General features: G+C 47.0%; 1 protein-coding gene across 1 annotated transcript in view; it reads left to right on the top strand.

Annotated features, from left to right (window-relative positions):
- LOC137319798 (cap-specific mRNA (nucleoside-2'-O-)-methyltransferase 1-like) overlaps positions 1-22,007 on the top strand; it is a gene marked incomplete at both ends in the record, with an annotated part of 70,024 nt that overhangs the window by 29,530 nt on the left and 18,487 nt on the right. The window contains one exon of the mRNA XM_067981731.1: positions 13,580-13,676. Within this exon, the coding sequence (XP_067837832.1) occupies positions 13,580-13,676 (97 nt within the window). The remainder of the gene's footprint in view (positions 1-13,579; positions 13,677-22,007) is intronic.

Here is a 22,007-nt window from a genome sequence, read left to right as displayed (position 1 = left end):
TTTTTCCTTTCAAGTGCTTATCCAGTTCCCTTTTGAAGGCCATGATTGAATCTGCCTCCACCACCCCCTCGGGCAGTGCATTCCAGTTCCTAAACACTCGCTGGGTAAAAAGTTATTCCTCATGTCACCTTTGGTTCTTTTGCCAATCACCTTAAATCTGTGTCCTCTGGTCCTTGACCCTTCCACCAATGGGAACAGTTTCTCTCTATCTACTCTGTCTCGACCCTTCATGATTTTGAATACCTCGATCAAATCTCCTCACAACCGTCTCTGTTCCAAGGAGAACAACCCCAGCTTCTCCAGTCTATCCACGTAACTAAAGTCCCTCATCCCTGGAATCATTCTAGTAAATCTCTTCTGCACCCTCTCTAAGGCCTTCACATCTTTCCTAAAGTGCGGTGCCCAGAACTGGACACAATACTCCAGTTGTGGTCGAACCAGTGTTTCATGAAGGTTCATCATGACTTCCATACTTTTGTACTCTATGCCTCTATTTATAAAGCCCAGGATCCCGTATGCTTTTTTAACCACTTTCTCAACCTGCCCTGCCACCTTCAATGATTTGTGTACATATACCCCCAGGTCTCTCTGTTCCTGTACCCCTTTTAGAATTGTGCCCTCTAGTTTATATTGCCTCTCCTCGTTCTTCCTACCGAAATGTATCACTTCCCATTTTTCTGTGTTAAATTTCATCTGCCACGTGTCCGCCCATTCCACCAGCCTGTCTATATCCTCTTGAAGTCTATCACTATCCTCCTCACTGTTTACTACACTTCCAAGTTTTGTGTCATCTGCAAATTTTGAAATTGTGCCCGAAACACCCAAGTCCAAGTCATTAATATATATCAAGAAAAGCAGTGGTCCCAGCACCGACCCCTGGGGAACACCACTGTACACCTCCCTCCAGTCCGAAAAACAACCGTTCACCACTACTCTCTGTTTCCTGTCCCTTAGCCAATTCTGTATCCATGTTGCTACTGCCCCCTTTATTCCATGGGCCGCAATCTTGATGATAAGCCTACCGTGCGGCACTTTATCAAACGCCTTTTGAAAGTCCATATACACCACATCCACCGCATTGCCCTCATCGACCCTCTCTGTTACCTCATCAAAAAACTCCATCAGGTTAGTTAAACACGATTTGCCTTTCACAAATCCGTGCTGACTTTCCCTGATCAATCCACACTCGTCCAAGTGACTGTTAATTCTGTCCCGGATTATCGTTTCTAAAAGTTTCCCCACCACTGAGGTTAAACTGACTGGCCTGTAGTTGCTGGGTTTATCCTTACACCCTTTTTTGAACAAGGGTGTAACATTTGCAATTCTCCAGTCCTCTGGCACCACCCCCCGTATCTACGGATATTTGGAAGATTATTCCCAGTACCTCCGCAATTTCCACCCTTACTTCCCTCAGCAACCTAGGATGCATCCCATCCGGACCGGGTGACTTATCTACTTTAAGTACAGCTGGACTTTCCAGTACCTCCTCTAGATCAATTTTTAGCCCATCCAGTATCTCAACTATATCTTCCTTTACTGAGACTCTGGCAGCATCTTCTCCCTTGGTAAAGACAGATGCAAAGTCCTCATTTAGTACCTCGGCCATGCCCTCTGCCTCCATGAGTAGATCTCCTTTATGGTCCCTAATCGGCCCCACCCATCCTCTTACTCCCGTTTACTGTTTACATGCCTGTGGAAGACTTTTCGATTCCCTTTTATGTTCCCGCCAGTCTATTCTCATTCTCTCTCTTTGCCCCTCTTATTTCCTTTTTCACTTCCCCTCTGAACTTTCTATATTCTGCCTGGTTCTCACTTGTATTATCAACCTGACATCTGTCATACGCCCCCTTTTTCTGTTTCATCTTACTCACCATCTCTTTTGTTATCCAGGGAGCTCTGGCTTTAGTTGCCCTCCCTTTCCCCCTCGTGGGAATGTCCCTAGACTGTACCCGAACCATCTCCTCTTTAAAGGCCGCCCACTGTTCAATTACAGTTTTGCCTGCCAATCTTTGATTCCAATTTCCCCGGGCCAGATCTGTTCTCATCCTATTGAAATTGGCCCTCCTCCAATTGAGTATTTTTACTCTAGATTGCTCCTTGTCCACAAACAGCAAGGGACCACAAGAAACGGATTTCCATTCGCAAAGACATCCATCGACTTTTACCCTTTGTTTCCTGTTACTGAGCCAATTTTGGATCCAATTCGCCACATTTCCCTGTATCCCATGGGCTTTTACCTTTCTGACCAGTCTGCCATGTGGGACCTTGTCAAATGCCTTACTAAAATCCATGTAGACAACATCCACTGCACTACCCTCATCAATCCTCCTTGTCACTTCCTCAAAGAATTCAATCAGATTTGTAAGGCATGACCTTCCCTGAACAAATCCATGCTGACTATCCCTGATTAAACCATGCCTTTCCAAGTGACAGTTTATCCTATCTCTCAGTATTGATTCTAATAGTTTGCCCACCACCGCGGTAAGACTGACCGGCCTATAATTGTTCGGCCTTTCCCTTTTTAAACAATGGTACTACGTTTGCAGTCTTCCAGTCCTCCGGTACCTCCCCTGTATCTAGTGAGGATTGGAAAATGATCCTCAGAGCATCCGCTATTTCCTCCCTGGCTTCCTTCAATAGCCCAGGAAACAATCCATCCGGCCCTGGTGACTTATCAACTTTCAAGGATTCCAGTCCCTCTAGTACTTCCTCTCTCGTTATGTTTACCTTATCCAATATTTCACACCTCTCCTCTTTAACTACTACGTCCGGATCATCCCTTTCCTTTGTGAATACGGAGACAAAATATTCATTTAAAACCCTACCCACATCCTCTGCTTCTACACACAAGTTACCCTCATCATCCCTGATAGGTCCCACCTTTTCCTTAGCTATCCTCTTGTTCTTAATGTACTGATAAAACATCTTTGGGTTTTCTTTAATCTTTTTAGCTAATATATTTTCATGCCCTCTCTTTGCTTTCCTTATTTCCTTTTTTTATGTCATCCCTGTACTTTCTATACTCCTAGGCTTTCTGCAGTATTTAGTTTTCTGTGACAGTCATAAGCTTTCTTTTTCTGCTTTATCTTGCCCCGTATACTTCCAGACAACCAGGGGGCTCTAAATTTGGCAGTGCCACCCTTTTTCTTTGAGGGGACGTGTCTGCATTGTACCCGTAGAATTTCACTTTTTAGTGCCTCCCACTGGCTTGCCACTGATTTCCCCTCAAGTAGTTGTGTCCAGTCCACTTCTGCCAAATCACCTCTTAGTTCTGTAAAATTTGCCTTCCCCCAATTTAAAACATTTACTCCTGATTTAACTCTGTCCTTTTTCATAATAATGCTAAAACTAACTGAATTGTGGTCACTATCCCCAATATGGTCACCCACTGTCACTTCACCCACTTGCCCATCTTCATTTCCCAGGACTAAATCTAGAATTGCATCCCCTCTTGTTGGGCTTGTCACGTACTGGCTAAAAAAGTTCTCCTGCACACCCGATGAAGAATTTTGCGCCCTCTGAGCCCCTCACACTGTTTGAATCCCAGTTGATGTTTGGGTAGTTGAAGACCCCGACTATTATTGCCCTCTTATTTTTGCACACAGAAATTTGCCGACATATTTGTTCTTCGATCTCCCTTTCGCTATTCGGGGGTCCATAGTTCACTCCTAGTAGTGTGTCTGCCCCTTTTTTATTTCTTAGCTCAACCCATACGGCCTCGATTGATGATCCATTTAGCAGATCATCCCTTCTCACAACTGGAATTGATTCTTTAACCAATAATGCTGCCCCCCCTCCTTTTTTTATCACCCACTCAATCCTGCCTGAAAACTCGATATCCAGGGATATTGAGCTGCCAATTATCCCCCTCTTTAAGCCAGGTTTCCGTTATATCAATGATATCATGCTGCCATGAGTCTATCTGAGCCCTTAGCTCATCTGCTTTGTTTGTAATACTCCTTGCATTGAAGTATATCCCCTTTGACCTCGTTAAATTCCTGTGCTGAACACTATTTAACCTTTGCTTCTTTTGCCTTTCTGAGTCGTTAACTACGTCACTAACTGCTTTTCTGCTTCCCGTTTCCTGGTCTGAATTTGTCCTATCTGCACCTGCCCTTTGGTTCCCATCCCCCTGCCATACTAGTTTAAACTCTCCCCAACACAACTAGCAAATGCCCCCACGAAGATATTGGTCGCGGTTGTGCTCGGGTGCAACCCGTCCAGCTTGTACAGGTCCCGCCTTTCCCAGAATCTGTCCCAATGCCTCAGGAATTTAAACCCCTCCCTCCTACACCATCTCTCAAGCCACGCATTCATGTGGTCTATTCTCCTATTTCTGCTGTCGCTAGCACGTGGCACTGGGAGTAATCCTGAGATTACGACCTGCATTACACGTCTCTGCAAATTTGCTCCTCTATCTCCTTCCCACTACTTGGTGGCCTATAGAATACACCCAGTCGTGTCATGGCACCTCGATTGTTTCTTATCTCTAAACAAATAGATTCTGTCCATGACCCCTCCAGGACATCCTCTCTTTCCAGCACTGCAATATTCTCCTTAATCAATACTGCCACCCCCCCTCCTTTTTTCTCTTCCCTTTCTTTCCCGAATGTGGAGATGCCGGTGATGGACTGGGGTTGACACATGGAAGGAATCTTACACAACACCAGGTTAAAGTCCAACAGTTTTATTTGAAAATCACAAGCTTTCGGAGGCTTTCTCCTTCGTCAGGTGAATGTTTTTTTTTTTTTTTTTATTCGTTCACGGGATGTGGGCGTCGCTGGCGAGGCCGGCATTTATTGCCCATCCCTAATTGCCCTTGAGCAGGTGGTGGTGAGCCGCCTTCTTGAACCGCTGCAGTCCGTGTGGTGAAGGTTCTCCCACAATGCTGTTAGGAAGGAAGTTCCAGGATTTTGACCCAGCGACAATGAAGGAACGGCGATATATTTCCAAGTCGGGATGATGTGTGGGATTCATAGAGTCATAGAGTCATAGAGTGGCAGGGGGATGGGAACCGATGCAGGAAGTCAGTGGGAAATAAAGTGGTGACAGAAACAAAAGGCAGTAAGGGAGAGTGTACAGAACATGACCGGACAGATGGTCTGAGAAAGCAGGGCAAAGACCAAGGGAAGACTAGATTAAACTGCATTTATTTCAATGCAAGAAGTCTGATGGGCAAGGCAGATGAACTCAGGGCATGGATGGGTACATGGGACTGGGATGTTATAGCTATTACTGAAACATGGCTAAGGGAGGGGCAGGACTGGCAGCTCAATGTTCCAGGGTACAGATGCTATAGGAAAGATAGAGCAGGAGGTAAGAGAGGAGGGGGAGTTGCGTTCTTGATTAGGGAGAACATCACGGCAGTAGTGAGAGGGGATATATCCGAGGGTTCGCCCACTGAGTCCATATGGGTAGAACTGAAAAATAAGAAGGGAGAGATCACTTTGATAGGATTGTACTACAGACCCCCAAATAGTCAACGGGAAATTGAGGAGCAAATATGTAAGGAGATTACAGACAGCTGCAAGAAAAATAGGGTGGTAATAGTAGGGGACTTTAACTTTCCCAACATTGACTGGGACAGCCATAGCATTAGGGGCTTGGATGGAGAGAAATTTGTTGAGTGTATTCAGGAGGAATTTCTCATTCAGTATGTGGATGGCCCGACTGGAGAGGGGGCAAAACTTGACCTCCTCTTGGGAAATAAGGAAGGGCAGGTGACAGAAGTGTTAGTGAGGGATCACTTTGGGACCAGTGATCATAATTCCATTAGTTTTAAGATAGCTATGGAGAAGGATAGGTCTGGCCCAAAAGTTAAAATTCTAAATTGGGGAAAGGCCAATTTTGATGGTATTAGACAGGAACTTTCAGAAGTTGATTGGGAGAGTCTGTTGGCAGGCAAAGGGACGTCTGGTAAGTGGGAGGCTTTCAAAAGTGTGTTAACCAGGGTTCAGTGTAAGCACATTCCTTATAAAGTGAAGGGCAAGGCTGGTAGAAGTAGGGAACCTTGGATGACTCGGGAGATTGAGGCACTAGTCAAAAATAAGAAGGAGGCATATGACATGCATAGGCAGCTGGGATCAAGTGGATCCCTTGAAGAGTATAGAGATTGCCGGAGTAGAGTTAAGAGAGAAATCAGGAGGGCAAAAAGGGGATATGAGATTGCTTTGGCAGATCAGGCAAAGGTGAATCCAAAGAGCTTCTACAAATACATAAAGGGCAAAAGGGTAACTAGGGAGAGAGTAGGGCCTCTTAAGGATCAACAAGGTCATCTATGTGCGGAACCACAAGAGATGGGTGAGATCCTGAATGAATATTTCACATCGGTATTTACGGTTGAGAAAGGCATGGATGTTAGGGAACTTTGGGAAATAAATAGTGATGTCTTGAGGAGTGTACATATTACAGAGAGGGAGGTGCTGGAAGTCTTAACGCGCATCAAGGTAGATAAATCTCCGGGACCTGATGAAATGTATCCCAGGACGTTATGGGAGGTTAGGGAGGAAATTGCGGGTCCCCTAGCAGAGATATTTGAATCATCCACCGCTACAGGTGAGGTGCCTGAAGATTGGAGGGTAGCAAATGTTGTGCCTTTGTTTAAGAAGGGCGGCAGGGAAAAGCCTGGGAACTACAGACCAGTGAGCCTGACATCTGTAGTGGGTAAGTTGTTAGAGGGTATTCTGAGGGACAGAATCTACAGGCATTTGGAGAGGCAGGGACTAATTAGGAACAGTCAGCATGGTTTTGTGAGAGGAAAATCATGTCTCACGAATTTGATTGAGTTTTTTGAAGGCGTAACCAAGAAGATAGATGAGGGCTGTGCAGTAGACGTGGTCTACATGGACTTCAGCAAAGCATTTGACAAGGTACCGCATGGTAGGTTGTTACATAAGGTTAAATCTCATGGGATCCAAGGTGAGGTAGCCAATTGGATACAAAATTGGCTTGACGACAGAAGACAGAGGGTGGTTGTCGAGGGTTGTTTTTCAAACTGGATGCCTGTGTCCAGCGGTGTGCCTCAGGGATCGGTGCTGGGTCCGCTGTTATTTGTTATTTATATTAATGATTTGGATGAGAATTTAGGAGGCATGGTTAGTAAGTTTGCAGATGACACCAAGATTGGTGGCATTGTGGACAGTGAAGAAGGTTATCTAGGATTGCAACGGGATCTTGATAAATTGGGCCAGTGGGCCGATGAATGGCAGATGGAGTTTAATTTAGATAAATGTGAGGTGATGCATTTTGGTAGATCGAATCGGGCCAGGACCTACTCCGTTAATGGTAGGGCGTTGGGGAGAGTTATAGAACAAAGAGATCTAGGAGTACAGATTCATAGCTCCTTGAAAGTGGAGTCACAGGTGGATAGGGTGGTGAAGAAGGCATTCAGCATGCTTGGTTTCATTGGTCAGAACATTGAATGCAGGAGTTGGGATGTCTTGTTGAAGTTGTACAGGGCATTGGTGAGGCCACACTTGGAGTACTGTGTACAGTTCTGGTCACCCTATTATAGAAAGGATATTATTAAACTAGAAAGAGTGCAGAAAAGATTTACTAGGATGCTACCGGGACTTGATGGTTTGACTTACAGGGAGAGGTTAGACAGACTGGGACTTTATTCCCTGGAGAGTAGGAGGTTAAGGGGTGATCTTATAGAAGTCTATAAAATAATGAGGGGCATAGATAAGGTCGATAGTCAAAATCTTTTCCCAAAGGTAGGGGAGTCTATAACGAGGGGGCACAGATTTAAGGTGAGAGGGGAGAGATACAAAAGGATCCAGAGGGGCAATTTTTTCACTCAAAGGGTGGTGAGTGTCTGGAACGAGCTGCCAGAGGCAGTAGTAGAGGCGGGTACAATTTTGTCTTTTAAAAAGCATTTGGACAGTTACATGGGGAAGATGGGTATCGAGGGATATGGGCCAAGTGCAGGCAATTGGGACTAGCTTAGTGGTATAAACTGGGCGACATGGACATGTTGGGCCGAAGGGCCTGTTTCCATGTTGTAACTTCTATGATTCTATGATTCTATAGAGTTATACAGCACGGATAGAGGCCCTTCGGCCCATTATGTCCGCGCCGGCCATCAGCCCTGTCGACTCTAATCCCATATTCCAGCATTTGGTCCGTAGCCTTGTATGCTATGGCATTTCAAGTGCTCATCCAAATGCTTCTTGAATGTTGTGAGGGTTCCTGCCTCCACAACCCTTTCAGGCAGTGAGTTCCAGACTCCAACCACCCTCTGGGTGAAAAAGTTCTTTCTCAAATCCCCTCTAAACCTCCCGCCTTTTACCTTGAATCTATGTCCCCTTGTTATAGTACCCTCAACGAAGGGAAAAAGCTCCTTAGTATCCATCCTATCTGTGCCCCTCATAATTTTGTACACCTCAATCATGTCCCCCCTCAGCCTCCTCTGCTCCAAGGAAAACAAACCCAATCTTCCCAGTCTCTCTTCATAGCTGAAGCGCTCCAGCCCTGGTAACATCCTGGTGAATCTCCTCTGCACCCTCTCCAAAGCGATCACATCCTTCCTGTAGTGTGGCGACCAGAACTGCACACAGTACTCCAGCTGTGGCCTAACCAGTGTTTTATACAGCTCCATCATAACCTCCTTGCTCTTATATTCTATGCCTCGGCTAATAAAGGCAAGTATCCCATATGCCTTCTTTACCACCTTATCTACCTGTTCCGCCACCTTCAGGGATCTGTGAACTTGCACACCAAGATCCCTCTGACCCTCTGTCTTGCCTAGGGTCCTCCCATTCATTGTGTATTCCCTTGCCTTGTTAGTCCCTCCAAAGTGCATCACCTCGCACTTTTCCGGGTTAAATTCCATTTGCCACTGTTCCGCCCATCTGACCAACCCATCTATATCGTCCTGCAGACTGAGGCTATCCTCCTCGCTATTTACCACCCTACCAATTTTTGTATCATCAGCGAACTTACTGATCATACCTTTTACATTCATATCCAAGTCATTAATGTAGACCACAAACAGCAAGGGACCCAGCACCGATCCCTGTGGTACCCCACTGGCCACAGGCTTCCAGTCACAAAAACAACCTTCGACCATCACCCTCTGCCTTCTGCCACTAAGCCAGTTTTGTATCCAAAGTGCCAAGGCACCCTGGATTCCATGGGCTCGTACCTTCTTGACCAGTCTCCTGTGGGGGACTTTATCGAAGGCCTTACTGAAATCCATGTATACCACATCCACTGCGTTACCCTCATCCACACACCTAGTCACCCCCTCAAAAAATTCAATCAAATTAGTCAGACATGATCTTCCCTTGACAAAGCCATGTTGACTATCCCTGATTAATCCTTGCTTCTCCAAGTGGAGACTAATTTTGTCCTTCAGAATTTTTTCCAATAATTTTCCTACCACTGATGTTAGGCTCACTGGCCTGCAGTTCCCCGGTTTTTCCCTACTCCCCTTCTTGAATAATGGTATTACATTAGCGGTTCTCCAGTCCTCTGGCACATCCCCTGTGGCCAGAGAGGTTCTGAATATATGTGTCAGAGCCCCCGCAATCTCCTCCTTTGCCTCACACAGTAGCCTGGGATACATTTCGTCCGGGCCTGGGGATTTATCCATTTTTAGGCCTGCTAAAACCGCCAATACCTCCTCCCGCTCGATGTTAATATGTTCGAGTATATCACAGTCCCCCTGCCGTATTTCTATGTCTACATCGTCCTTCTCCATAGTGAAAACAGATGCAAAAAATTCATTTAGAACCCCTCCTACATCTGCCGGCTCCACACACACATTGCCATTTTTGTCCCTAATGGGCCCTCTTTTTTCCCTAGTCATCCTCTTACCCTTAATATACTTATAAAACATCTTAGGATTTTCCTTTATTTTGCTCGCCAGTGTTATTTCATGGCCCCTCCTTGATCTCCTAATTTCTTTTTTAAGTATCCCCCTGCACTTTTTGTACTCCTCTTGGGCTTCCTCCGTCTTTAGCCTTTTGTATCTGCCAAAAGCCCTCCTTTTTTTCCTAATCCATTCTCGTATATCCCCTGACATCCAGGGTTCCCTGGAGTTCTTGGAACCACCCTTGACCTTTACGGGAACATGTTGCCATTGTATGGTCTCAATCTCCCTTCTGAAAGACTCCCATTGCTCCGATGCGGATTTTCCTACAAGCAGCTGATCCCAGTCCATTTTGGCCAGATCCTGCCTTATCCTATTAAAATCGGCCTTCCCCCAATTTAGAACCTTTATTTCCGGCCCCTCCCTGTCCTTTTCCATGACCACCTTAAATCTCACCAAATTATGGTCACTGTCACCAAAGTGCTCACCTACGAGCACTTCTTCCACTTGGCCGGCCACATTCCCTAGAATTAGGTCCAGTACCGCCCCCTCTCTTGTAGGACTTTCTACATGCTGGCTCAAAAAGCTCTCCTGGATGCACGTTAAGAATTTTGTACCCTCTAAGCCTTTTACACTCTGAGTATCCCAGTTAATATTGGGGAAGTTGAAATCCCCCACTATTATTACCCTATTATTTGCACAATTTTCTGAGATTTGCCGACATATCTGTTCCTCTATCTCCCCCTGACTGTTTGGGGGCCTATAGTACACTCCCGTCAAAGTGCTTGCCCCCTTTTTGTTTTTAAGCTCCACCCATATGGCCTCATTAGAGGAACCTGCTAATAGTTCCTTGAAGGTTACCGCATTTATAGTCACAGAACAATACCTGGTGATTACAGATAATCTTTCCAACTGCCCGTTGTCAAGGCAATCAAAGTGTTCAGACAGAGAGATGTTACATACAGAACCAACGAATATACAAACAGCCAGAACAACAAACACTCCCAGGGCAGGTACAGGGTGAGATACAGAGTAAAGCTCCCTCTACACTGTCCCATCAAACACTCCCAGGGCAGGTGCAGGGTTAGATACAGAGTAAAGCTCCCTCTACACTGTCCCATCAAACATCCCCAGGGCAGGTACAGGGTTAGATACAGAGTAAAGCCTCCTCCACACTGTCCCATCAAACACTCCCAGGGCGGGGACAGGGTGAGATACAGCGTAAAGCTCCCTCTACACTGTCCCATCAAACACTCCCAGGGCAGGTACAGGATATATAAGGTAGCCAAACTTAGTGGGAGGATAGAAGATTGGGAATTCTTCAAAAGACAGCAAAAAGTAACTAAAGGATTGATTAAGAAAGGGAAGTTAGATTATGAAAAGAAATTAGCAAAAAATATAAAAACAGATAGCAAGAGTTTCTATAGTTATATAAAAAGAAAAAGGGTGGCTAAGGCAAACATAGGTCCCTTAGAGGATGAGACCGGGAAATTAATGGTGGGAAACATGGAGATGGCAAAAATGCTGAACAAATATTTTGTTTCAGTCTTTACAGTAGAGGACACTAAGAATATCCCAACACTGGACAAACAGGGGACTCTCGGGGGGGAGGAGCTAAATACGATTAAAATCACTCAAGAGATGGTGCTCAGTAAAATAATGGGACTCAAGGCGGATAAATCCCCTGGACCTGATGGCTTCCATCCTAGGGTCTTGAGGGAAGTGGCAGTAGGGATTGTGGATGCTTTGGTGATAGTTTGGTGATAGTTTTCCAAAATTCCCTGGACTCAGGAGAGGTCCCGGCAGATTGGAAAACTGCTAATGTAACACCGTTATTTAAAAAGGGTAGTAGGCAGAAGGCTGGAAATTATAGGCCAGTTAGCTTAACATCTGTGGTGGGTAAAATTTTGGAGTCTATTATTAAGGAGAGTCCCCTGTTTGTCCAGTGTTGGGATATTCTTAGTGTCCTCTACTGTAAAGACTGAAACAAAATATTTGTTCAGCATTTTTGCCATCTCCATGTTTCCCACCATTAATTTCCCGGTCTCATCCTCTAAGGGACCTATGTTTGCCTTAGCCACCCTTTTTCTTTTTATATAACTATAGAAACTCTTGCTATCTGTTTTTATATTTTTTGCTAATTTCTTTTCATAATCTAACTTCCCTTTCTTAATCAATCCTTTAGTTACTTTTTGCTGTCTTTTGAAGAATTCCCAATCTTCTATCCTCCCACTAAATTTAATAGGACAAAGTCAGCATGGCTTTATGAAGGGGAAGTCATGTCTGACAAATTTGCTTGAGTTCTTCGAGGATATAACGTATAGGGTGGATAAAGGGGAACCAGTGGACGTAGTGTATTTAGACTTCCAGAAGGCATTCGACAAGGTGCCACATAAAAGATTATTACTTAAGATAAAAAATCACGGGATTGGGGGTAATATTCTGGCATGGGTGGAGGATTGGTTATCAAACAGGAAGCAGAGAGTTGGGATAAATGGTTCATTTTCGGACTGGCAACCAGTAACCAGTGGTGTTCCACAGGGGTCGGTGCTGGGTCCCCAACTCTTTACAATCTATATTAACGATTTGGAGGAGGGGACCGAGTGCAACATATCAAAATTTGCAGATGATACAAAGATGGGAGGGAAAGTAGAGAGTGAGGAGGACATAAAAAACCTGCAAGGGGATATAGACAGGCTGGGTGAGTGGGCGGAGATTTGGCAGATGCAATATAATATTGGAAAATGTGAGGTTATGCACTTTGGCAGGAAAAATCAGAGAGCAAGTTATTTTCTTAATGGCGAGAGACTGGAAAGTACTGCAGTACAAAGGGATCTGGGGGTCCTAGTGCAAGAAAATCAAAAAGTTGGTATGCAGGTGCAGCAGGTGATCAAGAAAGCCAACGGAATGTTGGCTTTTATTGCTAGGGGGATAGAATATAAAAACAAGGAGGTATTGCTGCAGTTATATAAGGTATTGGTGAGACCGCACCTGGAATACTGCATACAGTTTTGGTCTCCATACTTAAGAAAAGACATACTTGCTCTCGAGGCAGTACAAAGAAGGTTCACTCGGTTAATCCCGGGGATGAGGGGGCGGACATATGAGGAGAGGTTGAGTAGATTGGGACTCTACTCATTGGAGTTCAGAAGAATGAGAGGCGATCTTATTGAAACATATAAGATTGTGAAGGGTCTTGATCGGGTGGATGCAGTAAGGATGTTCCCAAAGATGGGTGAAACTAGAACGAGGGGGCATAATCTTAGAATAAGGGGCTGCTCTTTCAAAACTGAGATGAGGAGAAACTTCTTCACTCAGAGGGTAGTAGGTCTGTGGAATTTGCTGCCCCAGGAAGCTGTGGAAGCTACATCATTAGATAAATTTAAAACAGAAATAGACAGTTTCCTAGAAGTAAAGGGAATTAGGGGTTATGGGGAGCGGGCAGGAAATTGGACATGAAGCTGAGTTCGGATCGGTCAATGCCCTGTGGGTGGCGGAGAGGGCCCAGGGGCTATGTGGCCGGGTCCTGCTCCGACTTCTTGTGTTCTTTAGATTTGTGGTTGGGATCAGATCAGCCATGATTTTATTGAATGGCGGAGCAGGCTCGAGGGGCCGATTGGCCTACTCCTGCTCCAATTTCTTATGTTCTTATGTTCTTATGTTCTTCTGTAAAGCTCCCTCTGCACTGTCCCATCAAACACTCCCAGGGCGGGGAGAGCACGGCTTGGTATGTGTACATGTGTTTGACTGTTTCCCTCTCTCTAGGGTTTCTCGGTGGCAGGACAGGAGAACCTGCAGGAGATTCTCAGTAAGCAACTGCTGCTGTGTCAGCTCCTGGTTGGACTCAGTGTGATCAGGACAGGTAGGATCACTGAGGTAATAGAGTGTCAAATGGGACAGTGTGTGATCGGGAGAGTGATCGAGGGGTTATAGTGTGTGTTAAATGGTACAGGGTGTGATCGGGAGAGTGATCGAGGGGTTATAGTGTGTGTTAAATGGGACAGGGTGTGATCGGGAGAGTGATCGAGGGGTTATAGTGTGTGCGAAATGGGACAGGGTGTGATCGGGAGAGTGATCGAGGGGTTATAGTGTGTGTTAAATGGGACAGGGTGTGATCGGGAGAGAGACCGAGGGGTTATAGTGTGTGTTAAATGGGACAGTGTGTGATCGGGAGAGTGATCGAGGGGTGATAGTGTGTGTTAAATGGGACAGGGTGTGATCAGGAGAGTGATCGAGGGGTTATAGTGTGTGTTAAATGGGACAGGGTGTGATCGGGAGAGTGATCGAGGGGTTATAGTGTGTGTTAAATGGGACAGGGTGTGATCGGGAGAGTGATCGAGGGGTTATAGTGTGTGTTAAATGGGACAGGGTGTGATCGGGAGAGAGATCGAGGGGTTATAGTTTGTGTTAAATGGGACAGGGTGTGATCGGGAGAGAGATCGAGGGGTTATAGTGTGTGTTAAATGGGACAGGGTGTGATCGGGAGAGTGATCGAGGGGTTATAGTGTGTGTTAAATGGAACAGGGTGTGATCGGGAGAGTGATCGAGGGGTTATAGTGTGTGTTAAATGGGACAGGGTGTGATCGGGAGAGTGATCGAGGGGTTACAGTGTGTGTTAAATGGGACAGAGTGTGATCGGGAGAGTGATCGAGGGGTTATAGTGTGTGTTAAATGGGACAGGGTGTGATCGGGAGAGTGATCGAGGGGTTATAGTGTGTGTTAAATGGGACTGGGTGTGATCGGGAGAGTGATCGAGGGGTTATAGTGTGTGTTAAATGGGACAGTGTGTGATCGGGAGAGAGATCGAGGGGTTATAGTGTGTGTTAAATGGGACAGGGTGTGATCGGGAGAGTGATCGAGGGGTTATAGTGTGTGTTAAATGGGACAGGGTGTGATCGGGAGAGTGATCGAGGGGTTATAGTGTGTGTTAAATGGGACAGGGTGAGATCGGGAGAGTGATCGAGGGGTTGTAGTGTGTGTTAAATGGGACAGGGTGTGATCGGGAGAGTGATCGAGGGGTTATAGTGTGTGTTAAATGGGACAGTGTGTGATCGGGAGAGAGATCGAGGGGTTATAGTGTGTGTTAAATGGGACAGGGTGTGATCGGGAGAGTGATCGAGGGGTTATAGTGTGTGTTAAATGGGACAGTGTGTGATCGGGAGAGTGATCGAGGGGTTATAGTGTGTGTTAAATGGGACAGGGTGTGATCGGGAGAGTGATCGAGGGGTTATAGTGTGTGTTAAATGGGACAGGGTGTGATCGGGAGAGTGATCGAGGGGTTATAGTGTGTGTTAAATGGGACAGGGAGTGATCGGGAGAGTGATCGAGGGGTTATAGTGTGTGTTAAATGGGACAGTGTGTGATCGGGAGAGTGATCGAGGGGTTATAGTGTGTGTTAAATGGGACAGTGTGTGATCGGGAGAGTGATCGAGGGGTTATAGTGTGTGTTAAATGGGACAGTGAGTGATCGGGAGAGTGATCGAGGGGTTATAGTGTGTGTTAAATGGGACAGGGTGTGATCGGGAGAGTGATCGAGGGGTTATAGTGTGTGTTAAATGGGACAGGGTGTGATCGGGAGAGTGATCGAGGGGTTATAGTGTGTGTTAAATGGGACAGGGTGTGATCGGGAGAGTGATCGAGGGGTTATAGTGTGTGTTAAATGGGACAGGGTGTGATCGGGAGAGTGATCGAGGGGTTATAGTGTGTTAAATGGGACAGGGTGTGATCGGGAGAGTGATCGAGGGGTTATAGTGTGTGTTAAATGGGACAGGGTGTGATCGGGAGAGTGATCGAGGGGTTATAGTGTGTGTTAAATTGGACAGGGAGTGATCGGGAGAGAGACCGAGGGGTTATATTGTGTGTTAAATGGGACAGGGTGTGATCGGGAGAGAGATCGAGGGGTTATAGTGTGTGTTAAATGGGACAGGGTGTGATCGGGAGAGAGATCGAGGGGTTATAGTGTGTGTTAAATGGGACAGGGTGTGATCGGGAGAGTGATCGAGGGGTTATAGTGTGTGTTAAATGGGACAGGGTGTGATCGGGAGAGTGATCGAGGGGTTATAGTGTGTGTTAAATGGGACAGTGTGTGATCGGGAGAGTGATCGAGGGGTTATAGTGTGTGTTAAATGGGACAGGGTGTGATCGGGAGAGTGATCGAGGGGTTATAGTGTGTGTTAAATGGGACAGTGTGTGATCGGGAGAGTGATCGAGGGGTTATAGTGTGTGTTAAATGGGACAGGGTGTGATCGGGAGAGTGATCGAGGGGTCATACTGTGTGTTAAATGGGACAGTGTGTGATTGGGAGAGTGATCGAGGGGTTATAGTGTGTGTTAAATGGGACAGGGTGTGATCGGGAGAGAGATCGAGGGGTTATAGTGTGTGTTAAATGGGACAGTGTGTGATCGGGAGAGTGATCGAGCGGTTATAGTGTGTGTTAAATGGGACAGGGTGTGATCGGGAGAGTGATCGAGGGGTTATAGTGTGTGTTAAATGGGACAGGGTGTGATCGGGAGAGTGATCGAGGGGTTATAGTGTGTGTTAAATGGGACAGGGTGAGATCGGGAGAGTGATCGAGGGGTTATAGTGTGTTAAATGGGACAGGGTGTGATCGGGAGAGTGATCGAGGGGTTATAGTGTGTGTTAAATGGGACAGTGTGTGATCGGGAGAGAGATCGAGGGGTTATAGTGTGTGTTAAATGGGACAGGGTGTGATCGGGAGAGTGATCGAGGGGTTATAGTGTGTGTTAAATGGGACAGTGTGTGATCGGGAGAGTGATCGAGGGGTTATAGTGTGTGTTAAATGGGACAGGGTGTGATCGGGAGAGTGATCGAGGGGTTATAGTGTGTTAAATGGGACAGGGTGTGATCGGGAGAGTGATCGAGGGGTTATAGTGTGTGTTAAATGGGACAGGGTGTGATCGGGAGAGTGATCGAGGGGTTATAGTGTGTGTTAAATTGGACAGGGAGTGATCGGGAGAGAGACCGAGGGGTTATATTGTGTGTTAAATGGGACAGGGTGTGATCGGGAGAGAGATCGAGGGGTTATAGTGTGTGTTAAATGGGACAGGGTGTGATCGGGAGAGTGATCGAGGGGTTATAGTGTGTGTTAAATGGGACAGGGTGTGATCGGGAGAGTGATCGAGGGGTTATAGTGTGTGTTAAATGGGACAGGGTGTGATCGGGAGAGTGATCGAGGGGTTATAGTGTGTGTTAAATGGGACAGTGTGTGATCGGGAGAGTGATCGAGGGGTTATAGTGTGTGTTAAATGGGACAGTGTGTGATCGGGAGAGTGATCGAGGGGTTATAGTGTGTGTTAAATGGGACAGTGTGTGATCGGGAGAGAGACCGAGGGGTTATAGTGTGTGTTAAATGGGACAGTGTGTGATCGGGAGAGAGATCGAGGGGTTATAGTGTGTGTTAAATGGGACAGTGTGTGATCGGGAGAGAGATCGAGGGGTTATAGTGTGTGTTAAATGGGACAGTGTGTGATCGCGAGAGAGATCGAGGGGTAATAGTGTGTGTTAAATGGGACAGGGTGTGATCGGGAGAGTGATCGAGGGGTTATAGTGTGTGTTAAATGGGACAGGGTGTGATCGGGAGAGTGATCGAGGGGTCATACTGTGTGTTAAATGGGACAGTGTGTGATTGGGAGAGTGATCGAGGGGTTATAATGTGTGTTAAATGGGACAGGGTGTGATCGGGAGAGTGATCGAGGGGTTATAGTGTGTGTTGAATGGGACAGGGTGTGATCGGGAGAGTGATCAAGGGGTTATAGTGTGTGTTAAATGGGACAGGGTGTGATCGGGAGAGTGATCGAGGGGTTATAGTGTGTGTTAAATGGGACAGGGTGTGATCGGGAGAGTGATCGAGGGGTTATAGTGTGTGTTAAATGGGACAGGGTGTGATCGGGAGAGTGATCGAGGGGTTATAGTGTGTGTTAAATGGGACAGTGTGTGATCGGGAGAGTGATCGAGGGGTTATAGTGTGTGTTAAATGGGACAGGGTGTGATCGGGAGAGTGATCGAGGGGTTATAGTGTGTGTTAAATGGGACAGGGTGTGATCGGGAGAGTGATCGAGGGGTTATAGTGTGTGTTAAATGGGACAGAGTGTGATCGGGAGAGTGATCGAGGGGTTATAGTGTGTGTTAAATGGGACAGGGAGTGATCGGGAGAGTGATCGAGGGGTTATAGTGTGTGTTAAATGGGACAGGGTGTGATCGGGAGAGAGATCGAGGGGTTATAGTGTGTGTTAAATGGGACAGTGTGTGATCGGGAGAGAGATCGAGGGGTTATAGTGTGTGTTAAATGGGACAGTGTGTGATCGGGAGAGAGATCGAGGGGTTATAGTGTGTGTTAAATGGGACAGTGTGTGATCGGGAGAGAGATCGAGGGGTTATAGTGTGTGTTAAATGGGACAGTGTGTGATCGGGAGAGAGATCGAGGGGTTATAGTGTGTGTTAAATGGGACAGGGAGTGATCGGGAGAGTGATCGAGGGGTTATAGTGTGTGTTAAATGGGACAGTGTGTGATCGGGAGAGAGATCGAGGGGTTATAGTGTGTGTTAAATGGGACAGTGTGTGATCGGGAGAGTGACCGAGGGGTTATAGTGTGTGTTAAATGGGACAGGGTGTGATCGGGAGAGTGATCGAGGGGTTATAGTGTGTGTTAAATGGGACAGGGTGTGATCGGGAGAGTGATCGAGGGGTTATAGTGTGTGTTAAATGGGACAGGGTGTGATCGGGAGAGTGATCGAGGGGTTATAGTGTGTGTTAAATGGGACAGGGTGTGATCGGGAGAGTGATCGAGGGGTTATAGTGTGTGTTAAATGGGACAGGGTGTGATCGGGAGAGAGACCGAGGGGTTATAGTGTTTGTTAAATGGGACAGTGTGTGATCGGGAGAGTGATCGAGGGGTTATAGTGTGTGTTAAATGGGACAGGGTGTGATCGGGAGAGTGATCGAGGGGTTATAGTGTGTGTTAAATGGGACAGGGTGTGATCGGGAGAGAGACCGAGGGGTTATACTGTGTGTTAAATGGGACAGGGTGTGATCGGGAGAGTGATCGAGGGGTTATAGTGTGTGTTAAATGGGACAGGGTGTGATCGGGAGAGTGATCGAGGGGTTATAGTGTGTGTTAAATGGGACAGGGTGTGATCGGGAGAGAGACCGAGGGGTTATAGTGTGTGTTAAATGGGACAGTGTGTGATCGGGAGAGTGATCGAGGGGTTATAGTGTGTGTTAAATGGGACAGGGTGTGATCGGGAGAGTGATCGAGGGGTTATAGTGTGTGTTAAATGGGACAGGGTGTGATCGGGAGAGAGACCGAGGGGTTATAGTGTGTGTTAAATGGGACAGTGTGTGATCGGGAGAGTGATCGAGGGGTTATAGTGTGTGTTAAATGGGACAGGGTGTGATCGGGAGAGTGATCGAGGGGTTATAGTGTGTGTTAAATGGGACAGTGTGTGATCGGGAGAGTGATCGAGGGGTTATAGTGTGTGTTAAATGGGACAGGGTGTGATCGGGAGAGTGATCGAGGGGTTATAGTGTGTGTTAAATGGGACAGTGTGTGATCGGGAGAGTGATCGAGGGGTTATAGTGTGTGTTAAATGGGACAGGGTGTGATCGGGAGAGAGATCGAGGGGTTATAGTGTGTGTTAAATGGGACAGTGTGTGATCAGGAGAGTGATCGAGGGGTTATAGTGTGTGTTAAATGGGACAGGGTGTGATCGGGAGAGTGATCGAGGGGTTATAGTGTGTGTTAAATGGGACAGTGTGTGATCGGGAGAGTGATCGAGGGGTTATAGTGTGTGTTAAATGGGACAGGGTGTGATCGGGAGAGTGATCGAGGGGTTATAGTGTGTGTTAAATGGAACAGGGTGTGATCGGGAGAGTGATCGAGGGGTTATAGTGTGTGTTAAATGGAACAGTGTGTGATCGGGAGAGTGATCGAGGGGTTATAGTGTGTGTTAAATGGGACAGGGTGTGATCGGGAGAGTGATCGAGGGGTTACAGTGTGTGTTAAATGGAACAGGGTGTGATCGGGAGAGTGATCGAGGGGTTATAGTGTGTGTTAAATGGGACAGGGTGTGATCGGGAGAGTGATCGAGGGGTTATAGTGTGTGTTAAATGGGACAGGGTGTGATCGGGAGAGTGATCGAGGGGTTATAGTGTGTGTTAAATGGAACAGGGTGTGATCGGGAGAGTGATCGAGGGGTTATAGTGTGTGTTAAATGGGACAGTGTGTGATCGGGAGAGTGATCGAGGGGTTATAGTGTGTGTTAAATGGGACAGTGTGTGATCGGGAGAGTGATCGAGGGGTTATAGTGTGTGTTAAATGGGACAGGGAGTGATCGGGAGAGAGACCGAGGGGTTATAGTGTGTGTTAAATGGGACAGTGTGTGATCAGGAGTGATCGAGGGGTTATAGTGTGTGTTAAATGGGACAGGGTGTGATCGGGAGAGTGATCGAGGGGTTATAGTGTGTGTTAAATGGGACAGGGTGTGATCGGGAGAGTGATCGAGGGGTTATAGTGTGTGTTAAATGGGACAGGGTGTGATCGGGAGAGTGATCGAGGGGTTATAGTGTGTGTTAAATGGGACAGGGTGTGATCGGGAGAGTGATCGAGGGGTTATAGTGTGTGTTAAATGGGACAGTGTGTGATCGGGAGAGTGATCGAGGGGTTATAGTGTGTGTTAAATGGGACAGGGTGTGATCGGGAGAGTGATCGAGGGGTTATAGTGTGTGTTAAATGGGACAGTGTGTGATCGGGAGAGTGATCGAGGGGTTATAGTGTGTGTTAAATGGGACAGGGTGTGATCGGGAGAGTGATCGAGGGGTTATAGTGTGTGTTAAATGGGACAGGGTGTGATCGGGAGAGTGATCGAGGGGTTATAGTGTGTGTTAAATGGGACAGGGTGTGATCGGGAGAGTGATCGAGGGGTTATAGTGTGTGTTAAATGGGACAGGGTGTGATCGGGAGAGTGATCGAGGGGTTATAGTGTGTGTTAAATGGGACAGTGTGTGATCGGGAGAGTGATCGAGGGGTTACAGTGTGTGTTAAATGGGACAGGGTGTGATCGGGAGAGTGATCGAGGGGTTATAGTGTGTGTTAAATGGGACAGGGTGTGATCAGGAGAGTGATCGAGGGGTTATAGTGTGTGTTAAATGGGACAGTGTGTGATCGGGAGAGAGATCGAGGGGTTATACTGTGTGTTAAATGGGACAGTGTGTGATCGGGAGAGAGATCGAGGGGTTATAGTGTGTGTTAAATGGGACAGGGTGTGATCGGGAGAGTGATCGAGGGGTTATAGTGTGTGTTAAATGGGACAGGGAGTGATCGGGAGAGTGATCGAGGGGTTATAGTGTGTGTTAAATGGGACAGGGTGTGATCGGGAGAGTGATCGAGGGGTTATAGTGTGTGTTAAATGGGACAGGGTGTGATCGGGAGAGTGATCGAGGGGTTATAGTGTGTGTTAAATGGGACAGGGTGTGATCGGGAGAGTGATCGAGGGGTTATAGTGTGTGTTAAATGGGACAGGGTGTGATCGGGAGAGTGATCGAGGGGTTATAGTGTGTGTTAAATGGGACAGTGTGTGATCGGGAGAGTGATCGAGGGGTTATAGTGTGTGTTAAATGGGACAGGGTGTGATCGGGAGAGTGATCGAGGGGTTATAGTGTGTGTTAAATGGGACAGGGTGTGATCGGGGGAGTGATCGAGGGGTTTTTGCGTGTGTGAAATGGGACAGTGTTTTTTAAAAAATTTTTTATTCGTTCACGGGATGTGGGCGTCGCTGGGAAGGCCGGCATTTATTGCCCATCCCTAATTGCCCTCGAGAAGGTGGTGGTGAGCCGCCTTCTTGAACCGCTGCAGTCCGTGTGGTGAAGGTTCTCCCACAGTGCTGTTAGGAAGGGAGTTCCAGGATTTTGACCCAGCGACGATGAAGGAACGGCGATATATTTCCAAGTCGGGATGGTGTGTGACTTGGAGGGGAACGTGCAGGTGGTGTTGTTCCCATGTGCCTGCTGCTCTTGTCCTTCTCGATGGTAGAGGTCGCGGGTTTGGGAGGTGCTGTCGAAGAAGCCTTGGCGAGTTGCTGCAGTGCATCCTGTGGATGGTGCACACTGCAGCCACAGTGCGCCGGTGGTGAAGGGAGTGAATGTTTCGGGTGGTGGATGGGGTGCCAATCAAGCGGGC

The sequence above is a fragment of the Heptranchias perlo genome, unplaced genomic scaffold, assembly GCF_035084215.1.
Source record: "Heptranchias perlo isolate sHepPer1 unplaced genomic scaffold, sHepPer1.hap1 HAP1_SCAFFOLD_891, whole genome shotgun sequence".
Lineage (NCBI taxonomy): Eukaryota > Metazoa > Chordata > Chondrichthyes > Hexanchiformes > Hexanchidae > Heptranchias > Heptranchias perlo.
Note: the sequence above shows the minus strand (reverse complement) of the source record. Positions and strands in the feature narration are given on the sequence as shown.